Genomic DNA, 20,816 nt, shown 5'->3' on the forward strand with positions numbered 1-20,816 from the left:
AATACCACTTTATATATTAAAAGGACACTATTATGTAAAAGGGAGTTTTTTTAGTTTTACATAATTAATCCCTAATCAAAAACATACCTGGAGTGTTGCCTATATTCTTTCATGCATGTTTGAGAAATATTTTAATCTCCCATGACAACCATTCAGCAGTGCACAATGCCTGGTTGGACTTAGACTCGCCTTCCAGGACAAAGCTCCTCCTCAGAGCTCCAGCTTCCAAGCTTCTGCCAAACTGAGCAGTCCTCTCTGTCATATGGTGTGTGGTAGATGGTGAGGAGAGATGCTAGTAGACCCAGGATGTAGATGAAATAACGATGAGTTTAATGATGTAGATGCTCAGACAATCCAAACCAGGCGGCACGGCAGAGAATTTAGCACACAGTTAAGTACCAGTAGCACTGACAACAAGACTGAAAAGTGAGCGAAGCTAACCAGGACTTAACAGTTCCACTGGAGAGCAGAGAACGTGCATGCGACAAGGTTGGACATACATTAAACAAGGACCCGATGACAAACACAGACAACAGGTGGGACTAAATACACACAGGGCTAATCAAGGGAATGAGACACACCTGGGAAACAATCAACGGGGAAGACGCAGAGACAGAGACTCACAGGAAGGAAACTGAACACAAAAAACCCCAAAAATAAACACACAGAAACACGATCATGACATTCTCTCACAATGACCCCACTCTGCTCCTTCAGACTAGCCAGCAGCAATTAGCGAACAGCTGGTGGAACTTTGCATCTATGAGCTACTTACTACTCAGGCAACGCTGACAGGCTAATAGGGGAGCAATGTTGTGAGGACTTCCTGAAGGCGGAGTTTCAGAAAGAGCAGGGGTTTTTAAAGAGATAGATGCCTAAATTCAAGAAGTTAAATTACCAAGTCATATTTCTTTTAAATTACATTGGATAATTATAGCATTTTTATATCAACTGAAGGTAAGGGTTACATAAATGAGGGACAAAAATGGAATTCAAGTCAGATGAGTTTAATAGTAACGTGCGAGTCGAGGTTTACTTCACAAGGTTTGACAAAAAAAAACTGTTTACAGTGTGACAAATGGCATGATAAAAATACCTTTATTTTCACAGAAAACCGGAACTATTACAGAGAAACAATCCACGAGTATATTCCCACCAAAATACATGTTTATTTTTTTCCTCTGATGAAGCATTTCTCTTTCTCTGCTCCTGTCAGTTTGCCTATAGCACCACGAGTTGTAGCTAATTGCCATCTCTGTGCATTTTGTTGCTAAAAGCGATAGCTGGAGTAGGATGGAGCATTTGTAGCATTTGTTGAGGCCGCAGGAAGGAGCAGGAGCCCAGTGGTTACGTCTCTCTTACAGCGATCCATAGCCTGCTTGTACGAGATCTTCTCCTGGGTGATGGGGTCTATCAGCTCTTTGGAGTGCAAAGCCTCGTCTTTCAGCTCATTAGCCATTGTGCTGTCAATCAGATTTCCTGCAAGTGCCTGTTCAATGGATAGGCGTCCTGCCTTATTGGGGTCCACCAACCCACCGGTGAGGTACTGGGCCTCCATGTACCTCTTGGCGTTCTCCATGGGCATGTAACCTTTCTGTGCTGCCTGACCCACTGCCAGGCGCTCTTTGGTCGCAGGGTCCTCGACTCCAGTGAAGGCCTTCTGGGCGTTCAGTAGCTTATACTTGTGCCCTGACTCAATTAGGTTGTACTCGACTGCCTTGTGGACAGAGAATTTGTCCTTTTTGCCCAGATCGACAATCCCACCGGAGGCTGACTGCGCCTCCAGCAGCCTCATGGCCGTGTCTGGATCGATGAGTCTGCGGGTGAGTGCGCTTCTCACAGACATGCGGCTTTCAGTAGTGATGTCAAATATGCCAGAGATTGGGAAATAATCATCCCCCGTGGCAGCAGTGAGGTTGTTTAAGCTGTTGCTGCTGCTGCGCAGAGTGTTCAGGCTGCCGTAAGAAGACTTCAAGGGCGAAGACATGGAGTTCAGTGGGGAAGATGAGATAGGCCTGCTTGGGGATTTTGATGTTATTGGAGGAATGTAAGGTTTTGGCTTCTCTCCTGTAACAAGGAGGGCAAACTCAGAGATAGACATCTTACCCTCCTTGTAGCGGCTCACGTCGTACTCAGTCAGACAGCCGTCCTTCAGCGCATCATTTACAGAGTATTGCCTCCCAGTTTTTCGATCTTGCAGAACCATTATATCTCCATCTGGGGTGGTTGACGTGACTTCCTCCCAATCGCATTCCAGTTGAGCCAGTTGGAGGTAGTGGTTTCTATCAATTACTCCTTGTACGTAGGCATCATAGGGAGACAGGTCTTTGCCAGTCTCTGGATCCAAGATGGTGATCCTCGTTGAGAGGTTTGTCTCTCTGGTGTGAGTTTCTGAATGGTCCTCTGATTTTATGCCGTTCTGCAGCTCAGCAATGAGGGTCTCCCTCTGGTGTATTTTATCTTTCTCATTCAGGATCTGTTTCTCCAGCCGCTGGACCTCGGAGGAAGTTTTAAGACTTCTCTGGCGTGCCATCTGGTTCCTCTCGCTCATCAACCTGGACTGTTGTTGGAAGGTAATGCTGGTGGTTTTTCTTTCAGACTCTAGTGCCTTCAGCTGTCTGAGGAGATCTTCCTTCTCTCTTTGCAGCGCGTCCCTACAAGTAATGAGAACTGTCTCCTCCTGAGAAGTCACAGACTTTGATGTGTTTATATGGTTTATTTGACTGTTTATCCTCTGGAGGCTGTCTTCTTGATTTCGTCTTAGATTCCTCTCATGGGCTACAATCTCTCTGAGGTGGTCCCTCTCAGCTTCAACTGCTGGGTCTTTCTCTACTCGAACGACTTCTCTGTAAACAACCTTCTCAATGGACTTCTCCTTCTGCAGAATCTCCAGCTTCAGTCTGAGATTACGAATTTCTCTCTCAAGACGGTTGATGTTGTTGCTCTCCTTCTCCATGTCAAAACGAATACTTTCAGTGAGTTTTTCCAGCTTGGGGTCCCTCTCCACCTTCAGGACTTCCTCAATGATGATCTTCTCTTCAATGGGTGGTGGAGAATTCTCCAGTTCAAGAATGCGAGTCTTAATCTGCCTGAGTTCAGACTCGGTTTTGATCTTCTTCTGGCGGTCGTCCATCTTAGCCAAGTCTTTCTCTTTTTCTTCAATCAGCGCTCTCAGCTGTCTGACCTCTAGTTCGAGTTTTCTGCGTGCCTTCATTTTATCATCCAACTTCCGGTTCAACTTGTCATGCTCCACAATCTGCTTGGGATCTTTCTGAAGATGAATAACCTCCTTAGTGACAATCTTTTCCTCTGGCTTCTGTCTTTCAAGGGTAATGTATTGGTTCTGTAGTTCAAAGAGACATTCCTCCACACTTCGGCGACTGTGGATCTCCTCTCGTACATCTCTTCGAAGTCTATCGGCCTCCTTCTCCAGAAGAGGGTCGTTCTCATACTTGATGACCTCTTTTGTCAGAAGCTTCGTCTCCACTTTGGATTTTTCAGATTTCAGTTCATCTCTTTCCTTACGTAGGCGTGTTAGCAGTTCTAAGATGGTGTCATAGTTGACTTGCAGTCGGGAGACTTGGTTATTCAGTCTTTGCAATTCCCTCATAACCTCTGGGCTCTTCTCTTCTTTGATCACCTCCTGGGTCACCTCCTTGTACTCTACTTTGGGTTTCTGGGTGCGTAGGGTAGTCAGGGTTGCCGTCACCGAGGCAATCTGGTTCTCAAGGTCTGAACGGCTCTGGCTCAAATCCTGCAGCGCCTTCTTCAGACGCACCAGCTCGACCTCGGTGTCAGGATCCACTCTATAGATCTCATTGACAATCTCTTTGACTTCCACTTTGGGCTTGAGCAACTCCAGCTCACTAAAGCGAAGCTGAAGGGTGGTGAGGTCCTTTTTCAGGATGACATTCTCGTCCTTCTCTTCTTCCAAAGCCATTCTGATTTTATGTGACTCGTCTATCAGTTCGGGAGCTTGCTGCACTTGTTTCACAACTTTGGTGACAATCTTGGGTTCAATGGATGGAATGACCCTCTCCAGCGTGTTAATCTGGGACCTGGTGCTGAAAATGATATCATTGAGAGACTTGCTGCGCAGTTCCTCCTCTGCAATGTCACCCTGAAACGTTAGAACAGCTTTCAGCATCTCTGGGTCTTTCTCTAATCTCACCACTTCCTTTTTCACAACCTTCTCCCTGATTTTTTGTTTCTGCTGGGAGAGAAGCGTGAGCTCAGATTTCACATGGACGGTTTCAGTATTTCTCGTCTGAAACTCGGTCCGGATCCTCTCCATCTCAGCTCTGATCTCAGCTGCCTCTTTCTCAAGTTTGGGGTCTCTCTCATATTCGGTGAGCACCTTAGTCACAAGTTTAGGTTCCACTTTGGTCAGCTGCAGTTCCACTGTGACGATCTTCTCATTGAGCAGTTCTATCTCGGACTGGATTCTTGATCTACTGAATTCTTCGTCCTGGATGCGATTTTTCAGCGATTTGAGATCCGCCTCCAGTTTTGGGTCACGGTAATACTGCACCACCTCTTTCTCCTCCAACCTCTCCACTCCTCTCCTGTGCTTCAGAGACAAAAACCTCTTCCGGTAGGTTTCAAGGTTATTCTCGGCATGTGAACGCCTGTTGACTTCTTCCTCCAATTCCTTCTTCAGACTATCAGCTGCCTCCACGTTCCTCTGCTGGCTCTGAAGTTGCAGCTGCTGACTGACAGCCACCTGACTCACTTTTTCTTCGTTCTGCAGAGGAGTGAATGGAGAGCAGGGGAGAAGAGTGGTTAACTGAAAAACACACATATGCATAGAAAAACGCTAAGGGCGATTACTAAACGTGCTCTAATCTCCTACCATTGCAGTGATGTTCTTTGCTGTCCCCATCTGACTGAGCAGCTGGTTGTTTTTAGCTGAGATCTCAGCGAAGCGGTTCAGCAGGTCTTTCTCCTGCACCAGAAAGCAAAAGGAGAAGCATTAGTTTCAAAACGGAAGATGATGCAGGAATGTCTTAAGTCATCTTGGTCTTCCTTGAAACCCCACCGTTCGTTGCACGTCTTGAGCCAGAGTTGATGTTAGACGTTTCTTTGGAGGCGTTGCCTCATACGTGTTCTCTTTGCCGTTCTCATAGACCTCATTGTCGACCTCATCATTGCCATTTAGAGTTCCATGATACGTTTTTGACTTTATCTCATATTCCTAAAAAGGGAAGTATGAGAAAGGCTTTAGCAGATGGAACTACATGTCTAATCTTCACTATAAGACTGTGTCAGGATGCTAATGTCCCCTATCGTACTTGAGTTAAAGTGGGTTAAATATGACTCCAGAAATGTCTCCCAATGTGTGTAAAGACGAGGCATGCTTACAGAATTTCATCACCTGCTGCCTGCCACAGATTTTTTTATATATGACGGTATGGGTGTGTCCGAATTCACGTGATGTGACAGAAAAAGTAATGTACCCTGTCCCAGTTAAACAGAATGCTGTGAATTCTACACTTTTCATCCCAATAGACATATTATACAAAACGGAGGCACATCAACAGTAAAACAAGCACTTCGTAAGCATAATAGGACTTAATGATCGACAAAATGTGGGTTATTTCTTCATGTAGTGTGTGTTTTCTGATAAACCAGCATTTTCAGGATGCTAACTGTGCACATAGAGTCATGTTCTCTGTACTAACATTTAACATGCCCTGCAGATCTTTGGACAAGTCCCTGAGTTGGTGTAAATCCCCGGACTTCTTCTCAATGTCCTCCACAACTTTCTAAAAACAGAAACATGATCAAACATTGAAAGTTTGGCAATGTAGGGAGTAGTAAATTAGAGATTTAATGTAAAAATAAATAAATAATAATAATAATAATAATAATAATAATAATAATAATAATAAAATACTTTCTTTTATTTGAAAAAGAATTGAAATCACTCTTTACCTTTTGGGAATTCTCCTTCGTCAGTATCTCTCCCACACCATCAGTAGGTTTCACCGTGTTGTCGGGCAAGTTGAGCAGGAAAAAGTCCAGCGACTGAGCAACGTTATTAAACTCCTGATTTTTGTTGGATGCTTTTTTAAGTAGAGCCACCCTAACAGAATAAAGAAAAGAAATTGTTTATGTAAGAAAACCGTTGTGGCGTTGGTAAGCTCCCCGTCTGGTTGCTTCTCTCCCCCCGCCCTCCTCACCTCTCCTGGAGCTGATTCTTGATGTTTGCGTAGCGGTTCTTCAGGAGCTGAACCTGACTCTCCTGGCGGCGGATATCGGGGCAGTACTCGCCGAACCTTTGCTGCAGGGGGCTGCACGCCTGCTTGGTCAGGTCCAGGTCTTTGCCAAGCTTGTTCAGCTCTTCTTTTTTCGAGACAACGTCCTTGGACGTGCTCTGCTCAAAAGAAATGCAAATGAGAAAAAAAAAAACAAACAAACAAAACAAAACGAGAATAAAAGCAGTGCGGTTCTGGTTTGTGAAATATGACACCTCCAGCTTCTTGGTGCGGTTCTGAAGGACGTCCGGCTGATTGAGGATGACTCCGTCTTTAGCTAGCTGCTGCTCAAACCAGGAAACGGTGACCTCTGTCTTTTCCAGCTGCTTCTCCAGGAACATGGAGGCGGTTGCTCTGGGCAACAGAGACAAAGAGGGACGTTTAGCAACTGAGACATTTCGCAAAGTCTGTGCACTTTTGTATCTTTAGTTTAGAAAAAAAAAAAAACAGTCGTACTTTTTGTTATAGAGATCAACAAGCGTGTTGACGTTGTGGATCTTGTTGTCGGCTGCGCTGAGTTTGAGCGGCAGCATGGCAGCCGTCGGTCCCAGAGCTTTCTTTGCCAGAATAGGATCCACCTCCCTCTGGACGGCAGACTTGTCTGACTCCAGCTTTCTGACTGCCAGAGCAGATTTCTACGGGAAATTAACAATATTTTGAATATGAAGCATTAATGATGATCACATTCAAACAAATGGTGTTAATTGTAGTGTGAAATGCTTCGGATCATCTAACTAGATTTAGCATCAGGCAAAGGTAATCTGAGTAAAAAGCAAAAATTATGATTTTGTTTATTTAGAGGAAAAACTTTGCGGATCAACATGGGTCTATATAAGAAAAAATGTTAATTTGCATTTCCAATAACTGGAAAACTCTCTTTTTTTTTTGCATTTTGTAAAATTAGCCTGATGATCCAAAATATTATCTTGTGGCAAAAAAAAGAAAACAATAGGCATCTGTTAGGGGGAAAATAACTTTTTTCACAGCCCCTCATTGCAGCAAATCTTCACCTCGTTCTCCTGCTGCCTTTTCTCCAAGTCCTGCATGGGGGCCCGGATGTCCAGCGGGGTCCTCAGTCTGTTCAGGATTTCTTTCTCGTTCCTTGCCAGAGCTTTGTTGATCTTATCTATGTCAGTGTTGAGCTCTGCAACTCTCGGATCCTCAGGCTCGCTGTTAACAACAGCTGATAAAGAGGGGAAAGCAAAAATGAAAGACATGTTAACTCTGACAACTCCGGCTGTGCAGATCCGTCGTCATCCGGTTTTTAAAAGATGTTTTCCTCTCACCGGCCTGCTTGGGACGGATCACCTCCACCGTGGGGGTTTTCAGGGAGTCCATCAGCGCGGCCCTGCGTCTCTTCAGGTCTGCCAGCTTACCGTCGAGGCTGAACAGAGAATCACAATTCAAGGCTCAGACTGGGGAATAAAAGGAGGGGGAATGAAGTAAACAGAAGAGGATGTTGGATTCTGCACCTTTTCAAAGTCTCCAGGGCCTCTGGATCGGGTGGTGGGATTTCAAAACAGGCTCCAGGGAGGCTGGTGGTCTTCCCCTGGCTGTCCTGAAGCTCCCAGTACTTATTGTCCGAGTTGGACTTCAGGATCATGGCCTGCCCGCGCTCCACCGCCCCCTGCGATCAAACAAACGCGGCAAAAGAAACACATGATTAGAGAGGGGCGATACGGACCTCAACTTTTATCACGATATTATGTGGCGCAATAAAAACTATTTATTGCTTCTTCTTTTAGGTAACTGTATGACTGTCGCCGCATGTCACGGCAATTATACAAAACAAATACAGCTTTTGGAAAACATTCACATCTTCAGTAAGAACGTGTTTCTTCAGGACACCAGTTACATAAAGACGTGTGATTCGTGTCACCAAACTGCACTCAGCTGAACTGCATCTAATAATATTTTTAAATGAATTCATATTTATTGATATTTCAAAGAAGAAATAGCGGAGAAACATAGTCAAAACTCACAATCCCAACAATGCGGACAGTTTTGAGGATTTTTCAACACCATCAATTGGAATTTATAGTGAAATCAAAATTCTTATCGTGCTGCTGAGAAATTCATCATGATAAGCGATAAACGATAAATGATACCCTAGTTTAAACATTAACTGAAATTTATCGTGACAACAATGGATCAGAATTCTTATACTAAAAAAATGTATCACAATAAATGATAAAATAAATGCCCATCATTAATTGAAATTTATTGTGATAACGATAAGTCAGAATTCTTATCATACGGTGATCTCCAAGATGGCGGTTTAAAACCAGAGACGAGAAAACTCCACTAAACTCAGTAAAGCGATTCAGTTTTTCTTCAAACTAATTTACTACGTGTGGAGTTTGTACTTTCTTTCTATGCAAAGAAACTCATCACGATAAATGATAAATGATACGATAAATGACATGTGAGCAGCTCTCATTTCGTTCTGCTGCGGTGAAATGAGTGCTGCGGTCGTCTTACGTTTTCGTCCGCCCAGTCGCAAAGTGACACCACGGTGGTGGGCTTGGTGGGCTTGGTCCGGCGCAGCTTCAGAGGGGCAACCCTGCCGCTGAGCTCCCTGAGGTCTTCCACCCGCTGCTCGTTCCTTTTCACCGACGGTTCTTCTCCCTTAAGTGAGATGTAACAGGAATTCAGAGAAGAAAGTCAGCCCTTCTGGATCCCACTGAAAGCGTCTAAATCTTACTAAATCTGCAAAGCAGTGAAAGTAAAAATGTCAGCCCTGGCACCTGCTTATCCTTGAACCTTGAAAATGGTGAAGAGTAAATAAACACGACAAATTGGCCGGGGAGACGCCTAAATAGTGGGTGTAAAGTTCCTAAACAAGACGAGGTCACATCTCACAGATTGCTTCTGTTTTGATTTCACTTCTTTGTCTCTGTGGGACGATGGTACTACTAAAATTATTATTTACTACTTTATTTTCCCGGACTCCCCATCAAATGATGCTGCCACCACCTCTGTGAGGATGTTACTTTTCAGTTTGAGCTTCACTTTATTGAATGTAGCTTAATAAAAGAATAAACAAAGTTACATAAGAAGAAAATAAATTTAATACAAAAGTTTTGCTCCCTTCTGCACGTTTGCTAATTTGGTAAGTTATAAGAACACTGGGTTTTATTTAGAGGTATCGGGGTAGGAGTATAAAATATAAATGCACTACGTAATTTAGATTTTTATTTCTAAAATGACAAAAAGTATTTAAACAGGAATCATCTTCCTTCCACTTCACAGCTGTGTCATGGATTGAGTTGGTCTATCTCATAAAATCCCATCAAGCTCTTGTGAAGTCTGAGGTTGTAATGTGAGAAAATTGGGGCTGAAACGATTAATCAGATTCATTATGATTAATCGTTGAAATAATCGTCAACTAATGTAGCAGTTGATTAATCTCTAACTGAAGTATACAATCTGAAAAATAGGCTATTTGATGAAAGAACAACAGAACAGATATGAAGTCAAAACTGTACAGAGAATATTTTTATTTTGCATTTAAGATGAAGAACATTCTTTGTCTGTAAATATATTCTACTCCTTAAGTAGAATATATTTATATATTTTTGTATTTTAAATAATAAAATGTTGCTTTTTTATTTTAAAAGGAATTTAATTTAATCTTTTAATGTTTTTCCTAATAGCGTACGCAAATAAACCTAAGTGATAAAATTAAGAACTAGCAGAATTTGCCACATTTTTTCTAGTTAATTACCAGAATAATCGATTACTAATATAATCGTCAGTTGCAGCTTTAGAGGTGAAAACTTGAGCCTGCAGCAGTCTGTAAGCTAACATTAAATCAGCGTTTTGAGAAACGCCGGCCATACCTCCAGCGCCAGCAGGATCTCCGGGTTGCTCTTGTTGTTCAGGGACTTTGGATCCAAGGTGGAGTTGAGCTTCTGCAGAGACTCGGCCAGCATGTCTGCGTCCAGCTGGAACTACAGCAAACAGCCCAACACATCAGCTGGGACCGCTCGCTAGCGCAGGTGGGATTTCACCGATGACGAGCGCGAAGGCTCAACTTACCTTCTTGTAGTTGTCGACGTTCTCCAGGTGCACTTCCTGCGCTATGCACAGGTTGAGGAAGGACTGCCACTCCAGATGTACTCTGTCCATCGTGGTCTGGGAGAAAAACCGAGAAAAAATAAAAGTCGTTCAAACCCAAATTTAAAATTCATTTTCACTGTGTTGCAGCTCTTGTGAAATCAAACAGAGAAAGTAGCAGTGCACCGATTGGAGTTTTGAGGACGACTGCCGATTACCGATCTTTAAAACGTTTGACCTGCAAATATTGATTTAGTCAAACAATTTTTTTGTCTTAAAATTTGCTAAGTTGGCATCAGTAGGGTGACTGTTTTTCAATTGCGCACATGCAATCTGTGCGCAGACATGATCTGCCGCCTCTCATGGCAGAACTAAAGGGAGCGGTGGCTGATTTCCAGATGCTTGTGGAGGAACACAAGATCGTTTTTTTTTTTTTTTATGCAAGTATCGGCTTATTCACCGATCTCCCAAAATGTCGGAAATCTGGGCCGATTTTTCGATGCACCCCTGACAGAAATGTGTCTCTTGGTGTGTTGCACTCACATTTATTGTCTGGGTGCCAGGGTGGTCCATGTCAGTGAGTTTGGATCCTTCCACCTGGAGCTTGTTGACCTCCTCCTCATGCGCCAGAAGTCCGTTCAGTTTGAATTTCTGCACGTAAACACAAAACATACAACCCATTAGCTGGTGCATTTCTAAAACTAGCATCTCTCAGAGGAGAGACCTGCTGCGATCAAAGTGGTGCAGTCGAGGAATTTCACCTCGTACTCGGTGCGGACTCCTGACGAGTCGACCATGCGGTCGCTCCAGTCTCTGTTGATGATCCTTTCCTGCTGACCGGAGAGGTAGACCAGCTCCTTGGTGCAGCTCTGCATGTACTCGTACAGAGATGCCAGGTGTTTGTGCCTGAGCTTGGAGCTCTCCTGCAAACGCAAAATGAAATCGCGGGAGAGTCCAGAGCAGTTCCGGCGAACGCTCCCGGCGAACGACAACTTGTGAAATTAAAGCGACTCACCAAAACTTGGTCGTATTTCTCTTTGAAGGACTTGTAATCCTCCTGGAAACGTACAAGAAAGACTGATAAGCGTTCTGGTTTAGGAACAGCCGTAAAGAAAGTGACGCAGGGAGATGCGGTTACCGGGGAAACAGCGGAGCTGGGTTGCAGCTGGCTGCCGTAGGCTTCAATCTCTCGGTGCAGGATGTTGTGCTCCGCGATCTGCTTCTCTACGTCGTACAGGTTGGGGCCGTACTCCTCTCCCTGTATTCGTTCCTGCCAGGCACAGAGCGATGACAGTTCAAGCCAAAGATAATCTGTACTGTAGCTACAGTAGATTTAATTTCATTATAGACACAAATCTAACACTACATGATTTATTCCACACTGAAAAACTGCAGAAAAACTACAGTGTTGCAATATTACAACATCTCTATTTGAAACAAATTTTCTTTAACCTAAACTTAATGACATGTTATTGGATAGAAAATTTGCATCTAAGAATTTGTGTATTTTCGCAAATTTGCATCAGTTTCAAAAGTCACACTGCACCAACTTAAAAACCTCGGCTAGGCAGCCGTCACTGTTTATCTGTACCAGATAAATAAAAGTACATAAAATGTGGTTTACTTTTTTTGGGTGGGGGGGGATAATTATATCATTTTCTCGAGTATGTGTAATTTTTCCACAAAATGCAAAATGGAGCACAGTCCTACATTATATTTAATGTTATATTTGCATAAAATCTTACAAAAACAAAAGAAAAATCTGAAAACATATATTCATTGCCAAAGTACTCCTTCAAAACAATTTTGTTTTTCCAAGTTTTTTTTATTTCCAGGTCTTCCAGCGTGGAATATATTTTTCTTTTTTGATGGGAAGTAAGAATGTTCACAAGCAGTGTCAGCATTTCTCTTCACAAGCTCTAATATTTGCTAGATTAAGTGAGAAAAAAAATACTTAAATGAGCTTTAATATGAATCACTGAACAAATATTTAGCTGGTTTTGATAACATCTTCATACATCTGTGTTGCATAGAGTGAACAGCTATTCCAGCCCAAGATGGTTGGACAACACTTCCTCTGCATTCCTTGGTTTCGTCTCAGAAAAAGCAATTTTCCTCTTATCAATTTAGGTAATAATTTAGGTAACAAAATAAGGCACATGGATTGGGCTGGCCTCGCCACAGTTTTCATTTTGTTTGTCTCAAACCGCAATGCGTCTTCCTTACTGGTGTGTTTGCATACCAGCAAAAGCCAACATGACTTCTTTAAGCATCCTTTAACACTCCAACCGATCCCTGTTATGTGATAAATAAGCCTGACACCGGGTATAAGAAATAGCCTCATAGCTTAATATAGCTTTGTGTCTTAAATTCAGTTTGTTTTAGCTGAGCAGCGTAGCATTCTCAGCACCCTTTATGTGTATCCCCCTCTGTCAACTATTAATCAACTTATCCTGTTCTTCTGCCTGGCGTGACTCAAGTGTTTAAGCAGTGGTGGGCACTTTTTCACTAATGCGCTAATAGCGGAGCTAATTTTTGTCATTTAGCGCTTTAGCACACTTGCTAACTTAGGTTTCTAAATAAACTTTTATGTTTTTGTTATTGACTGTTAAGAATTCTCGACGTAGACATTTATATTCATGCTCTTATTTTGAAGTGGGTGAAGTCTCCTCAGTTCCATTTCCTTTCCCTCTCCTTAGGTTCTCTCCCTCCAATAATTTTATAACAAAAAATCCCTACAGGAACAACAACACAAACAACAGACAATATAGAACAAGATATAAACGTAAATACAACATCTAAGGGTATTTTAAAACACTTGAATTATGACGTCAAAATTAAATTATTGTTCAAAGATGTTAGTGTTTAAAGGGCAGATATAGTGTAATTTGAATTTAGCGCTTTAGCATTAGCTTCCACTCCGCTAGCACACCTAGCTTTAGGACAGTGGTTCTTAACCTTTTTTGAGGTACCGAACCCACCAGTTTCATATGCGCATTCACTGAACCCTTCTGTAGTGATAAATAAAATATGATCCCCCCCCCCAAATTCAAGACATAGGGGTGCCCCAACTAGAGTCTAGTTGGGTCAACCCATGATCACTAAGTCTTCTTAAAAGGTAGAGTCTCTGAGAACAGTTCTTCGAAATATAGTCAGTGTTTTCAGCAAAGTTGAGTTGACTGTCCAGGAACGACCCAAATTTGCCACAGTTTCAACAGGTTGGCCATCGAGAGAAACTAGAACCACTTTAAGGTCTTGTTTAGATCATTTAATTAGCTCTACATTCTTAAGAGAATGAAAAATGTATAATAAATAATAAAGACTTTGCGGTATTCTGATTTAGTAATGTAATTATATTAGTTGTGTTACCACCCCCACGCCACTAGAGGCAGTAGCAACCCCGAAAAGATGCGACTAAGGAGCAGATTTAGAAGTACACCGACAGCTACAGAATTTGGTAAAAACTGAGTTTTGCTGAAGTAATTAAAGACACAAGTTCAAATCCATGCTGAGAGTGGAGCTCCTTCAATCAGTGCTCCACCGCAGCTCTGATTGGCTCAGCAATGTAACGTGATTCTTTGACCGCGGTAAAGCTAGCCGTCAAAGCGTTGCGTCACCACGACTTTACACAAGGGTGTTTTTACCTCCGCGGCAGAGGCTCCGCCGAACCCCTGGGGTTCGACCGAACCCAGGTTAAGAACCACTGCTTTAGGGTTAGCGTAATTTACTTTTTAGTTAGTGCTGCTCACAACTAACATCCACCTGATGATGACTCACAAAGATTCACGCACTGATTGAGCAACACAATACTTTTATTTCCAAGAATGGGCTTTTCTATTAATGGTTCAGTTGCAAAGAATAAGCAGCATACATGTGATGACACATCAGTCTGTTGGTTTTCTTCTACCTGCTACCAAAATAAAACTCATTATTTCTGCTAAGAGCAGCAACTGATCTGGTCGGTGAGGTTGGGCCGCAGACATGTTCGGGTTCAACTGACCAGTTTTTCTTGAAGAACAGGGCCCCAGTCAATCTTCTGCTTCAGGTCCAGGTTTTGCAGCTGTTTGTACAGGTCCCGGAAGATAGTGCAGCCCTTAGCCCAGCGTTCGTGCAGGTTTTTCACACTAAAGGAGAAACAAACAAAAAATAATGTTTTTATTAGTATTCTTATTTCTGCAGAGAAAGGGAATATGGAAAAACAACCGTGTTTGGGCGGCGCCTCTCAGTGGTTTGAGTCGAGTTTCATACCACTGATGCCTGTTTGTGCTTTAGCGAGTCAGAGATGCTCCACAACAAACATACTCATTGTCTATCTCAGAGGCCTGCGGGTGCTTCAGCTTCTTGGCTCTGTCCGCGTCCACGAAGAGGTCCTTGAAGAGCAGCTCGGCCTGCCTCAGGTTCACCGAGTTCTCCTGCTGGTGAACCATCTTCTTGCTCTTCTTCTGCAGCTCTTGGTCCTGAACAAAAGCGAGAGCAGCAGACATTTCCCCAGTTGAAAACGAGCTTAGCGGAGAATGGATTTTACGCCTGGACGGCCGCCGGCCTGCTCCGGTGAAGTTTGGGAGTCTCACCTCCGCCAGCAGCGCCTCGGCTCGCAGGATGTTCTGCTCCACTTGGTTTGCATTACTCTGCATGCGATGGATCACCTCAGAGAGTTCACTTATGTCCTTCCTGGAAACAGACACAGGATGCCATTACAACCACCTTACTGCAGATGTTTGCTTTTCTTTGTCAAAAACATAATATATATTATTGTACTTTAAATGAAAAGGCATTATAAACTCAAACTACATCTGTGTTTATGGTGATATTTTATGTGAAATGTAACCCAAAGAAGAGCACAGCTGTAATTTAAAAGGAAAAAGAACAATTGAAAAATGTGACATTTGTATTCAGCAGGTATTAAACATACTTTTTATGAAGCCCACATCTGTTTTTAAAACTTTTTCTTGGTCTGACAATATTCTTATATTAAATGTGTTTTTAGCTGTGAGCAGGGCCGGATTTGGAGGGATAAGGGCCCCTGGGCTAGAGTCAGTTTTGGTGCCCTGTCAAAAAAACAACAAAAACAAAAGGCATTGCACTCATGTAAGTTGGAGTACATTAATAGGTAGGTCTGTGAATCAGCAAGTTTAAAACATCCCACATGACATGCCACATCCAGCAACATGGAGGCAACATGGCTCCATGTTGGCCTGCCTCAGGTTCCATGTTGTGCCTCAGCCAACATGGCTCCATGTTGCTTAAAAACAGATGTAGAAGTTCAGAGTTTTTAAATATATTAGTTTTTTTATACATTAATAAAAATGTAACTCTATCAAAGCTCTATTGATACAGACCTATAAGGTGTATAATGTAAAACATGTATTCATTATAAAAACATTTTAAATCTTTGGGACGCCTCCCAAGACTTGCAGCCCTGGGCATCTGCTACGCCCAGAATAAGAAATAGACGATGTTAAAACATCAATCTTTGTCTAATCAGACTATAAAACTGACCAGCATATTTGTATTGATGATTTTGATGAAAGTGCTTGATAAAACGTAATGTTTGTTTCTGGTTTTTCAGCTGGCGGCTGTTTGTTGATTTATGACTTTATTTTGTCTTTTTATGATGTGAAGCACTTTGAACTGCTTTGTTGCTGAAATGTGCTATAAAACTGAACTTGATTCATTGATTCATTGATTGATACATATTGTGTTTCCTTAGGTGATAACAATGTTCTGTTTTATTGAATGGGTCTGTATTTTTGCAAAGAAGAAAGGTCAAAATGTCTCTACAGTTTGCATTTGTTCAAAGCTGATGGAGGAAAAACCCGCAAAAGACTTGCAGCTGGAATTGCAATGAAAGGTTGTTCTACAAAAGTACCGGACTTGATACACATGTACACCACACTGTTCAGATTTATTTTTTTTTTAATTGTACAAGAATCATATCATCATCTTTCTAAAATAGCAAGTTTTTATATTTATGTGCCTAAATCATCTCTTGGCAATACAGAGGTGCTGTTTTTTTTGTGTGTGTTGTTGTTGCAAAAATAACTTCTGGCAAAAAAAAAAAAAAAAAGACATAGGCCATTATTTTTAGGAAGGTGATGATTCGCAGTTCTTAACAATAAAGCTCTCCCTATTGTTTGTGAAATCTCTCATCTGTTGAATGTGTGACTCCGTTTGCTGGGCTAATGTGACTAAGACTAGGCATCCTCTGAGAGGAGCGAGGAACCTGCTCAAAAAACCCGCTGCGGACCTGTTTGGGCGCTCAGTCTGTTTGGTTTGTGATTCCTCCTCTCGCCGAGACACGAGAGCAAAGTATTTATGGCGACCCGCCCTGGGTTAGACGGCAGAGGACACTTCGCTGGGTGGAGGGGAGGTGCCCCGCTCTCCTCCTGTTTGACGGCCAAGAATGCGGTTTTTGCAATGAGTGTGTGTGTGTGTGTGTGTGTGTGAGAGAGAAAGGCATTCCATCACCTGCTACACACACACACGCTAAACAAAACCAGCAGTGTTATTACTGGAGCGAAGGTTTATGGCTCGTAGTAGGGAGACTAATGAGTGACAAATAGTTTCTGTAAAGAAGTTTTTTTCCCCTCTCCTTTCCTAATCACTCCCTTTGCAGGAATGCAGCTGTGACTGTAAGGAAGTGACTTGATCGCTTTTACTCTGATTTAGCTGTTTTTAACAAAATCTCTACTACTGATAAAATCAACAGTTTTAGAATAGATTTAGCTGCTATAATTTGGTCGCAATATTGATTTTTACAGGTCAGATTTTGTGACAAAAAGTTCCCCCCTGTATGGAAAATAACATTTCTATTTTTGGTATTCAGTCGGTCTCTTCACCAGTCACCCATTTCCTTCCCAAAAGCTAATCTGCAAAGACGCAGGAAAATTGCGTTAAGTGTGACAGCCTGAATCATTCATTCACTCAGTGTCAGTGTGTCGTTAAAGACAAACAGCAGACTTTGCAGCGCCACTCCCTTGTGGATTCACGCACCACACCCCGTAATGAAACTCTAATCATGTTCAGAGGTATGTGACCTCTCCGCCCCCATCTCCATCCCTGTAGGTGACAGAGAAACCCGCAGAGCTGACGTTGCTCTACTGCAATTAGCGACACGCAGACAGAAGACGGGGCAAAAACTGACCTCCCACCCAGACAGCAGCTGGATGAACAGCACCTTTTGAAGATAGAAGCTTTAAGCAGGTCTTGAACATACTTTTAATAAGGCAAACTATTTTTACAAATAGTTTATCGGTCTGATGCCACGTTCTAATTTTAAATGTTGTTTTCATTAGCTGTACGCAGAAAATCGTCACAATGCGCAGAAATAATGGCTTGAAAACATCCAGCTGTGTTTTTTTTTTATCTATATAATGTGTTTCATGTTGTGATAAAGTTTGTACAAAAAAAAAAAGAATTTTGGAATAATATTCTAATTTATTGAATGGGTCTGTGTGTGGGTAAGTGGTGGGAAATGGGTGCCAGGTGGGATTGGTCACATGTTATTTATCGGCTGCATGTTACTTGGTTGCACAGGTTTGAAGCAGGACACAATTGGGACCCATATGAGTATTAAATGCAGGTCTGGAAGTCTGGAAGTGAACGCAGGAGCTGCTTTTATTATTTTTCTTTTCTGGATAAGTACAGAAAATAAAACGTTGGATTATCGAGGCTTTACGATATTTTAAAAAATGTGGAAATCTGAATTTCTTGGATCATTTTGCTTTTTAAATTCAACAGTTTTAATCTTAAATTTACAAAGCTGACTTTGAAATTTTAAACGTCAATATGTTGTTTCTGACTGACTGAGAGCTGGTTCAAAATGAGATCCAGGTTTTAATTGTTAGAAATAAAATAAAGCATTAAAGATCACAAACTGTGCTTGTGTCCTACTTTGACTCATCATTTAGGACTTTAAATATCAATTCGAAATCATTTATATTAGTCAAGATGCCAGAAAATGAGGGAAAACAAATTATATTCCCATCAGATGCTTATTTGATTTGCAAAACATTGATTAAATATTCTCCATCCAACATCTATAACGGTTGGAAAAACAGTGAGAGAAATCCTAAAATTAGACCAAAGTGATGGACTTTCAAAATGGAAGATGGAAAATATCTTGGACAACTCAAACTATTCATGACCCAGCTGGAACCTGCAACCTGTTCACACCTGCCATTTATTCATACGAGTTACAATTTACAACAGGAATTTGATTTGAGGTCCAAACTCCTGATGGGGCCCGCGTCTCCTCGTGTTGGCTGGGTCGCAGTTTCGAGGCCAGGCTGGCGACGAACCGACTCAGTGAGTCAGAGAAGCTGAACGGCACCACAAGTGGTTCTGATAAGTGGTGGCTGATTATTTAGCTCTGGGGTAAAGATACTGGAAAAAGAATGTGTAAAAGTAGCAGACAGGAGAAAGTTTTCAGATTCTTTTCAGTTGCAAGTATGAATAGAGACATAAAAGTGTTTCCTGTTGCACTTTTATTGTCTGTTATTATTATTATATAACAGGCCTCTTTGAGTAAAGTGGCACCGTAATACATGCAGACTGAGAGAGAGCATTCCTCTGCATGAGTAAAATGATACCTGAGCAGCTGGTAAAATAAATAGAAGAATATAGAAGGGACACACACACACACACACACACACACACACACACACACACACACACACACACACACACACACACACAGGAAACCTGAACCAGAACTCACTTGTTAATCTTAGAGACGGATTCGGTTTTCTTCGCCATCTCGGGAGACCTGTCGCTGTAATCGGAGTCCTGCTACGGTTCTTCCAGCGGCCCACTCTTGCTTTCTCCTCTTCCTCCTCTCGATCCACCTGTGCTGTGTGTGTGTCTCCCTCTCAGTTAAAGAGCGTCCCACCTGTCCCCGGCTCCTCCCAGGCGCAGCAGGTGTAGGTGTGCCATCAACACGGAGCGATGCAGACCGGGTCGACCTGTTCCACTCTGCTGCCTGACTTTTATGTCCCAGGAGATTTACCTGTCATGCGTTTATTCTAATAATTGCACATGGATCAACTTCTGATAGGTGTTTTTTTTGCTTTGTTTTAAATCAGATTTCGGGAAACAGGTGCAGAAACCTGAGAAAATGTAGCCACATTTTGATATTTTTTTGCTTTGGACAGTTTTAAATTGTTTTTCATCATGCAATGCTAAACCAATAAATAATAGAAAACATGATAAAATAATAACTCTGATACTTTAATTTCACATAAGAGAATTTGGCCACTATAGTCCCTTGCAAATGTTTAGCACCTGTTCCTGTTTCACAACCTTTAGTATCTAGCTGATCTGGATTCGTTTCTTCTAACAAGACGTAATGAGAACGCTTTGAAGTCAAATCAACAGTTTGAAATCTCAAAAAGGGAATTTAAGATTAGGGTGATGGCAAAGAGGCTTTCCAACTTCAAAGACTTTTAGATCACTAAAGGTAAATCATCAAAAGACTTATAGAAACTCAAAAAGCTGCTCAGCAATTATGAGACTTTTTTCTGGTATGGAATTTATTATTATTATTATTCGTAATGTAAAAATGTGAATAAAAATTAAGAAATGTCATTTTTACGAGACTGTTTTTAGTTTTCTATTATTATTTTTGACAGATATTATATTCACTATTTTGTCGGTACCGTTGGACCATTTGAGACTTATTATAAAACTGACAGGACAGCGGGGTCGGACTCTCTGGTCCAATACGCAGTTGGTTCAAATCTTAAATAAGAAATAGGGACTTCATTGTGTCAATAACTTCTCGTCGGAGCGAACAGAAGTTGCACGTCTCGTTAGCTCAGATCATAGCAAGATATAAGATTAGCTATCATAACTATGCAGATGCTGCACAGCTCTACATTGTGATGTCACCAGGTGACTCTGAACCCATCCAATCACTGAACAGATGCTTAGGAGAGATAAATGTGTGGATGTGCCACAACTTTCTGAAGCTGATTAGAAATCTGAAGTTATCATCTTTCGACCTTCAGAGGAATGATCCAGAGCCAACACACAACTTCAGTTGTTAGAGCAAGAAACTAGAAATCACGCCTGGAATCCAGGTGTAAGTGATGGGCTTTGACCTGAACCTCCAGACACACAAAAACAGTTACAAAGCCGGCCTTCTGTCACCTGATGAACATCTCCAGGATTTAAGGACTAATGTCTCAGCGAGATCTAGAGAAACCCATCCATGCATTTATCTTTATTTACAAATCTGGAACAAACTTCCAGGAAACTGCAAAACTGCTATAAGACTGACTTCCTTTAAATCAAGGCTAAAAAACCCAAACTGTTTAGAGTTTCCTTTGATTCCTGGCAACTGGAGTGAAAGTCTTTATTCCAATATTTGATGATAATGATTCTTGACAATTTGATGATGGAGTTTGAGGAAACGTGATGTTTATTGCTTGTTTTATGTTCCCAACAAAGTTATTTATTGTGTTGTGTTTTTATTGTGTGCGGCACTTTAAACTGCCTTGT

The 20,816-nt window shown here is 41.9% G+C and overlaps 1 protein-coding gene across 1 annotated transcript; it reads right to left on the reverse strand.

Annotated features, from left to right (window-relative positions):
* Window positions 1-986: 986 nt before the first annotated feature.
* Window positions 987-19,180, reverse strand: LOC103143669 (envoplakin-like). Its single transcript, XM_007560291.2, has 22 exons — window positions 19,036-19,180; window positions 14,888-14,987; window positions 14,619-14,773; window positions 14,317-14,440; window positions 11,455-11,586; window positions 11,332-11,373; window positions 11,078-11,239; window positions 10,860-10,967; window positions 10,299-10,394; window positions 10,100-10,210; window positions 8,739-8,885; window positions 7,730-7,884; window positions 7,544-7,641; window positions 7,268-7,440; window positions 6,714-6,892; window positions 6,473-6,611; window positions 6,183-6,376; window positions 5,935-6,085; window positions 5,682-5,765; window positions 5,039-5,194; window positions 4,853-4,945; window positions 987-4,744 (listed from the first exon to the last, which is right to left on the reverse strand). Exons 1-22 carry the CDS (start codon window positions 19,071-19,073, stop codon window positions 1,271-1,273), a joined length of 6,111 nt encoding a protein of 2,036 aa, XP_007560353.1. The 5' UTR covers window positions 19,074-19,180; the 3' UTR covers window positions 987-1,270.
* Between the last annotated feature and the right edge of the window lie 1,636 nt (window positions 19,181-20,816).

The sequence above is a fragment of the Poecilia formosa genome, unplaced genomic scaffold (genome assembly GCF_000485575.1).
Source record: "Poecilia formosa unplaced genomic scaffold, Poecilia_formosa-5.1.2 Scaffold114, whole genome shotgun sequence".
Classification (NCBI taxonomy): Eukaryota; Metazoa; Chordata; class Actinopteri; order Cyprinodontiformes; family Poeciliidae; genus Poecilia; species Poecilia formosa.